The 8085-nt window shown below is 42.6% G+C and overlaps 1 protein-coding gene across 1 annotated transcript; it reads right to left on the minus strand.

Annotated features, from left to right (window-relative positions):
• Positions 1-1351: 1351 nt before the first annotated feature.
• Positions 1352-2248, minus strand: LOC137971668 (substance-K receptor-like). The gene has a single exon (XM_068818457.1). It carries the CDS (start codon positions 2246-2248, stop codon positions 1352-1354), a length of 897 nt encoding a protein of 298 aa, XP_068674558.1.
• Positions 2249-8085: the final 5837 nt, after the last annotated feature.

The raw sequence follows: 8085 nt of genomic DNA on the forward strand, positions 1-8085 counted from the left end.
GCTGCAATGTTGGTAGATTGCAACCCGAAAACGTCAAGTCCGTGTCGTCAGCAGATTATCTCGCTACTCCATACTCCCAACATGCAGGAAAATCATTTACATAAATGAGAAAGAGTAGCGAGCCCAGAATGGAGCCTTGCGGAACCCCACAATTTATAAAATCTGACGACAAGCTAACGCCATAAAATAACATTCTTTGAACTTTCTACTGTCAGGCCTTTTCGCAACCCACAGTTTATGTTGAGGAAGGGCAACAACAAACCTCGGTCAAAGGGCCCACACTCGATATTATTAATCGACCTTACTACATTGTAATTATCTGATTGCACTCACGTGATAAGATGGCCATATTGGTGCCAAAAAAATAGAAAAATGTAGCTCACGTTTTGCATAATCATAGAGTCAAATTCCCTTTTTCGCTATTGTTCTTTCCATCACCATTGCCGCCGTCAGGTGCAATCCGATAATTGATGCTCGGACTACTCTCATTTCTTAACCGGAAATTTCTTCAATGAAACGGTCCTCACTTCAATTTTTTTTTCAGAATTTTCTTAACTTTTCGCAAACGCTCTTATGGAACTGCCGGCTTTACTCTTTTCCAATTCCCTCGACACTGCCCAAGCTATCGCGAGGCCATGGGCCGATGTAAAAAGTGATCTGCTGGCACAAAAGTTAAAGATAGAGTGAAGAAAGGTATCAGAAGAACATGGGGGCTTAAACCCTAACCTCCTCAGTGGTCTCTCATTCTTCAACATCAGTGAAAGTAGCACAGAACCGTTCATCACAAGATCCCATGTGCTCACCATTATTAATAAAAACGCTTAATCCAATCGACATATATTGATTCTATGAATATTAAGGTTATGCTAATTATCCTTTGCATTAGACACGTGAACGCATCACATGCCTATTTTAAATATTAACCGCCATTGTGTATTCGCGCAACGGGAATAGCATGTACCATCGTGGCCTTTTGAAATCGAAACTGAGTGTTACTAACTAATATACTACCAATACTACGGCACTACTACTTGCGAAGATGACGATGATGATGATAATAACATTTGTTTCTTAAGCAGTTGTTCCTTAATTAATACGCACTTTCTTGTTCAAGTTTTGAATATTCAACTGCCTACATTGCGTTATGAGAATTTATAGGATATAAAAAGCAGCAGACGTTTGCTTTTTTGGACATCAAGCGATCGTGCAACACTGTGAATTGCGAGAGGGCGTATTGCGAGCTTAAGAGCATCTACATCTACTACAGACCGACCAAACTCTTTGATATATTGATAACCAACTCAAGGTAATTGAGATGATCGGAAGGAAGAGTCATAAAAGTTAAGAGTCACTACTGAGGGAAAACCTGAGCGCGTGGTCTACAGCCCAAAAATGAAGACATCGCTCTTTTGAATTCTGGGATTCTATAGGCATACAAAATGGGATTGACTAGTGAATTGGCATAAGCCAAAGATGCAAAAAACATACCTAAATGACTGGAAAGGACTGTTCTGGAGAATATGAAATAAGAAGAAAGAATGAACGGTAGCAACAATGCTAAAGATAGAACTGTCACTATGAAGAGTGTCATGGTCAGTTTTCTTTCTCGACTTCCCGCGCCATGGTGGTGAGGACGAGTTCCGCAGTACATTTTAACAACGATCGACGCATACGAAACAAGGATAATACAAAGGCAACAAGCCAATATTGACAAAGGCACGAAGGTAAACTTCCGAAGATCGCCTTGGGCATATAAGTACATGCAAGCCGAGGAGCTTAGCACAGCGGTACACCAAACGAACGCAGCTGATGCTCCAAAAATCCACTTTTTGACGAGACGATGCTTAAATGGGCGAAACGTGGCGTGCATCCGCTCCAAAGAAATAACAGCAAGGTTTGTCACCGAGGCTACTGGAAAAACCCAAGAGACGGCAATTAAAATCCTTTTCCCGGCTGACGATAAATAGTTCTTCCAAAGGTTGCATCTATGTCCTGTACTGAACACCTCTTTGTCCAACGAGATTCCTCCAATGCACAAGTCTGCTATCGCTAGGCTGATCACCAGGTACATACTACGCTTGCGAAGACTTGGCTCCTTGAGGTAGACAATGACTGCAAGGCCATTGACCGTTACTGTGGCAATACCTATAGTACAAAGTACTGTAAGCCAAGCAATGCACTCCGATGGAGAAAACGTCGTTCTAAGTTGTTCTTCATTTTGCGCGTTATCCAGGAAATGATTAGCCATCTTACTCATTCACCTATAGAAAGAGAACACGAGAAAGTCTCAGAAGTTTTATAGGAATTCCTGTGTTAAGACTCAGAGATTTTACTCTTTCTAACGCCAAACAATTTTACCCATCGATGGCGTAAACGAGTGCAGTGAGGGGAGTCTGGGTGGTTTAGTGGTCATCAACCGTGCCTTCTGCCTCTGTGACCAGAGGTTCAACTCTGGCCTCGGGTCGTATGTGGGCTGAGTTTCAGTCGATCTCAATCTGACTCCGAGGGTTTTTCTCCGGGTACTCCGATTTTCTTCCCCCCTCAAAATCGACTCGAAGTCAATTACATCTGGCTGGGTTTTTGGTGCTCCGAGATGACACATGGATCGTATGGCGGCAGCCTTGGGCGCCTTCACATGCATTCGGTCCGATCCCGTTGACCCGGTTGACCCTGAAAAGCCCTTGTAGGGAGCAGCCCAAACAATTTTACCCAACTAAGCGCACTTACAAGTGAGCAAGGACGATGGCATCAGATACGAGAACGTGAACATAAAATTTACTTGGCGTTTATTATTTCCCATGTCTTTCGACATGGCCGGAAAGTGTGTGCCAACTTCCCAGGGAAATATCTGTCATGAATAGTGTCGATTTGTGGAGAGAAAACGGCAAATTCATTTTAGAAGCCCGGCTCACGGACCGTCCAGATAACCTAACATTTTTCATTTCGTCGTTGGAAAGACGAGAATGGCATTTATCATATGGCCCGTCCGGCCGCGCGCGCGCTTTCATTGCAAAACTATTGGGAAAATGCCCGTATGTGGGCCGTACGCATTAGCGCGAGCAGGGCCGGAAAAAGCCGCGCACGACCCTACTAGGAACACGTACTGCTCCGTGCGATGCAATTTTAGGGGATTTCATCGCTTTTAAACATCCAAGTAATTTACAGCCAGAAAAGCAAATGCAAACAACATATTAGATAAATTTTCTGTGCAGATTTTTGTTTTTTTCTTAATTTTGTCCTTATATAATCTTCTCAGTGCTCATAAATAATGTAAAGAGCCCATATGATAAAATGCTTATTGACTGAGTTTAGATCGGGTCGGACAGGAAAATAAGTAGCCCTCGGACATGTCGCACGGACCTCGCTGCGCTCGGTCCGTACCCCATGACCTTGGTCCAAATATTTTCTCTTCCAGCCATCCCAATCAGTCAATAAGTACATAATATTAAACGTGTCGAGCGTGCACAGTCATTTTTTGCACATGCCATTATTTTGTGGCGTTTGGTTGTCAACTGAAAAAATGAGCACTAATTTGCATAGTTGGTCATTCCATTTTTTCCTGTCTTTGATCAGCTAAAATACGTCCCGTAATTGAATTTTACTACAATTACGGGAACGAAAGTCAAAGTTTACGCAACATGATGTCACACCAAGCCCTAAACGTTTCAAGAGACTCATAGCCAGATCTCTCACGGCCATACGACAGACTGAGATCTGGGTACGAGATTACTTCAACATTTCCTTCAACATCCGTTCGATTTTGTTGAAAGATGTTAAACGATGTTGTTATTGACTGGTGGGGTGGGCAAACGGTTTCAAGATATCATCAAGATTTGAACTTCGCGAGAAGCCAGGTATTCAGTCCCAGGCTACAACCGCATATGTTGCTATAGTTACGGACTTGATACTGTGAATATGGACATAGATACGTGATTGAGAGACCGATCAGTGCGCACTCGCATACCCAACAATGTTGAAAGAGTCGCGCAAAAACGGCTTGAACTTCATGCAACATTCGCGATGACAAAAAATCTAGAAATGTTGTGCCCCATTATGATCCAATAATGTATCTACTTTCTCTTGGTATGAGGGGCAACGAGTACCTATTCTTGTCTGCATGCACAACGCACACTGAATTTACACGTTTAAAGTCTGTTCCCCTGGGAATTGCCTTAGGTAGTTGCCTATTTAACAGATTTTTGCATAGTGTTTATTCTCTTTATCGCAAAGTAGTCTACATGTTACGTGCTGCGCTGTTTCAAGCTTATTTTGAATCCGTTCGTTATGTCCGACACCAAAGGAAGCCGAAAGGATAGCCGACCCAAGAAAAGAGCACGGCGAGTCTGCAACCACCGAAAACCGTACGTTGGTTCAGCAAGTTTTTGGGCTATTTAAGGATTACTTGTCAACTCAACTTGATGGTCAGGGAGAGAAACTCAAGTCAAAGCAGAAGATTGGTCGAACTGAAATACCGTGACAAAGGAAATCAAAAGCAATTTAATCTCAACGCAGAGCTCGACAACATATTAGACCAGATACAAGAATCGAACAAAAAAGAAACCAGCAGCGGCAGCATACATATAACTGCCCTCGTTACTGAGGTCAAAAAGCTCATCCACAAACTGCAAAAGCTTATAAAGATCGCCGACAGGTACAAAGACGGCTGGCAAGTTGTCGAAGAGTACGATTCAGACGAGTTGGCGTCCAACTCCGATGACAAAAAGAAGCAAAAGAAAGCGGAGAGCAAGAAAAGAAAGGAAAGAGATATCACATGTCGCCGGATGAGAAACGGCAATGGTCCCCGCGCGTACTCCAATGGCTCTGGTAGGTGTCAGTACCTTGCTTTGGCATCTTTAATTAAGTATCCATCTTTAAACTGTTGCGTGGTCGAAATTCCCGGCTCGGTGCATTTTTTCAGAAGGAGATATCCATTCCCGGTAAAATAGCAAATCGCCCGAAATTTTTAGATTTAGTTAGTAGAAACGTTGGTCTTAATCCGGATATAAAAATTAAAGGGCTTTTTGCACTTGAACTAACATGTAGAAAACATATTTGCGTGTATATTTAATTTAAAGTGAGGAATGAAGAGCGACTTATCATTAATCCTGCGCTTGTTTTTCATATTTTATTTGGAAGCATCAAGCCTAAAAAATAAATTATGTGCGAAATGAAGGAAACAAACTTTACGTTGTCGTTGTGGTAAAATAAATTCTGATTTCAACCTGTTAAGGTTGAAATCAGAATTTATTAAAAACCTTAAGGATGTCACGCAACGATTTGGACGTAATAACCCCCAGTCAGGCTCTCCTAATGGAGACAAAAAATTGAGGCCTACTATTTTAAACTGTATTCCTAACTGTTTCGCGAGATAAGTGAGTTCTGAATACACGAAAGTTGCATATCGGGTCCCTTCAGTAAAACGCTGCGCACGCACTAGATATTCGATTAAGTTCAACTTTGAAAAAGAATAAAATCGTCAGCGCGTAAAGAACCGTGACAAACTGAGATGCAATAACGAGGACGAGAACGGCCAACGGGAAGTTTGGGGAAAAAGGTGTCAAAAAGTGCCACTAACTATATTGCACGCACAACATAAAACGTTCAAAGAGAGCAGTCATAAGACTGCGCAGAACAAAATGCTACCCCATTAATCCAGGCGATGTTACGGTTTTTGGCAATTTTAAGGATTTTAAACCCCACCAAATCGCAAGTATGAAAGTCCAATGTCCCGTTTTTTAAACTCGTATACAAAACTGCGTATTGTGAAAACAATTAGCAAATGTTATCTTGAAATTCCTTATCATACATTGCATTGTGAAATAATACAGAATCACGGGCAGCAAAGAAACGAAAACTTGACCTGACCTTTGAAAAGAAAATGTCGAATTCTGGTTTGGATATAATTTACTTAATCCAACACATACTACTTTAATCATAGCTGCTTACAAGTACACTTATCACTGAGCGTTTTTAATTTTTCGATGTACGGTTTCCGGCGCCTAACCTTGATGTCGTCAACAGCGATACCAAAGTGACAACACATCTCTCTTAGGAGTGGGATTTAAAGGGTGTTTAGCTTCCCTGTAGAGGACAGTTCGCAAAGGTTGAAAGAGTCAAACACAATCGGGTGCCTTGGTGTGAGATCGTCAACCACTTGGGATATCATGGTATCAATGTCAGCCTCATATTTAGCAGTTTCCATCACCTCGATTTCAGCTTCTTCGTCAGGGAGAGTTTTCTTTGACGCAAGACGTGAACAGAATCCTCCTATTTGATTGGCTGTCAGGAAGTCGTCACTGGAACATCCTGGTACCATTGATATCTTTTGCATGCATCATAGATCGAGCCACTGATGCAGGATCAGTTTTCTGCCCTGTCATCTCTCCGAGTTTGAACTTTTTGATAAGATATGACTGTTGTGCAACAGTGAACCTAGTACGTCGAGGTCCAGTTATCTTCAGCGCCCAGCCGATATCCAGATTTCGTGCACTGGCGTGTTTAGTAGGGACACTTAACGACGGGTACCATAGTGGCTCCTTGTCCTTCCAGTTGTTCTGCATATTGGACAGCAGCTTTTTCGTATAAGGTTTCATGCTCAAGGGTATATTGGAGCTTACCATAGTCCAAGTGACGAAGCACTGAGGAATGCCTAATGAAACTTTTGATACATCCGTCCTCCGGACAAGCAAAAAGGCTAGTCGAGGCATCTTCCCCTCCCGAGCCTGTGGATTCTTTTTCATCCCCTGAGGGCTTCGCGGAAGCAGTTCGCCCTTTTATCGATGAAAAATTACTTCGGTGTACTTGGGCTACCACAAGGGCCGGTAAAGCGCCTGAACCGTACGCCCTCCACACGCGAATCCCCTCAGCTGAATACTCTATGTTGGATAAAAGGCTTACACCATCTATCTTGAATGCTGGAGTTTCCACGCTTGTAAACGGTTCACAAAGCGTGACATTACGTGACGGCACTCCACCGAAAGATACCATGGCTTTGAAAATCTGTTCTGGTGTCTCGATGTCATTTCCTGAATTTAGGAAGACTCTCATGTGAGACTTGATAGTCGCTGCCTTGCGGTCTCACGCACCCTTTCCTTCCTGTGGATCTGAAAAGTCAAGCCTCTTTTGGCCTAATTTGCTTGAGCTAATAATGACGTGCCCGCAGTGATAGCAGCCGGCATTGTCTTGCCGATAGTAGACGGTTGTCAAGCTTGGCATGATGGATTTCAGCTGCTGGATCATGTCTGCCATTACTGCGAGAACGGCATTGCTATCCTGACTGCAGGCCTTAAAAATATGGCAGAATGTCAGCATCTGTATTTCGCCATCTACTCTCGTAAACGCAACACTGATATGCCAAGGAATTGCTCGTTTTCCAAACTAGTCTGTCTGGCTCTCGCGGTACTTCCGTGGCAAATACTTCCTGGCCCAGTCCTGGATGACAAGGACAGAGGATTCGTTTAGTGATTCCAGGAAGTTAATCCTTGCTGAATCTTGGTGGATTGAGCGTAAAATATGTGCCTTCCACGATACTATTTGAGCTTTTGCCTGTTTTACTAAGAAACGCATTTCTTCACAATCGTCATCTGATGAATTGCTTTCATTTTTAACGAGTGTGTTGTCTATTTCATCATCCATTGTTGATGCTAACAACTCGCAGCGATCGCAACAGTCGTCATGGCTGTGTTTGCAGTCATCATAAAAAGCAGGATCTTTGCAATCACTCAATGCAAACAACCTGCAACGATCTGCCACAGTTGAACCCTCACAAACATGCACCTGCAATTGAAAACAAGACTTCTCAGTTCTCTTACTGTTTAAGGATTAAAACAGTGTCATGGACGTTGTCATGGCAACATCACATCTAATGACAGGCAGATATACTCCTATTTTTCGTTTAAATTCCTTAATATTTATAGTTTTCTTCGGCGAATTTTCTTGTTCTTTGCCACATTATGGAAATGATATTGCCTGACATTTTGAAGCGGTAAAAAGTCAAGGTCGCTGAGACACTTTTGCCAATATTTTGTAATCTGTCTTTTCCTTTACTGTATTCAGGCAGATTTTAACAAATGTAGGGTAGTTGAT

Source organism: Montipora foliosa, chromosome 1 (genome assembly GCF_036669935.1).
Source record: "Montipora foliosa isolate CH-2021 chromosome 1, ASM3666993v2, whole genome shotgun sequence".
NCBI lineage: Eukaryota > Metazoa > Cnidaria > Anthozoa > Scleractinia > Acroporidae > Montipora > Montipora foliosa.

What these genes read in the sequence shown, in the direction of transcription:
- LOC137971668 (XM_068818457.1), bottom strand. Translation starts at nt 2,248, where the DNA reads ATGGCTAATCATTTCCTGGATAACGCGCAAAATGAAGAACAACTTAGA.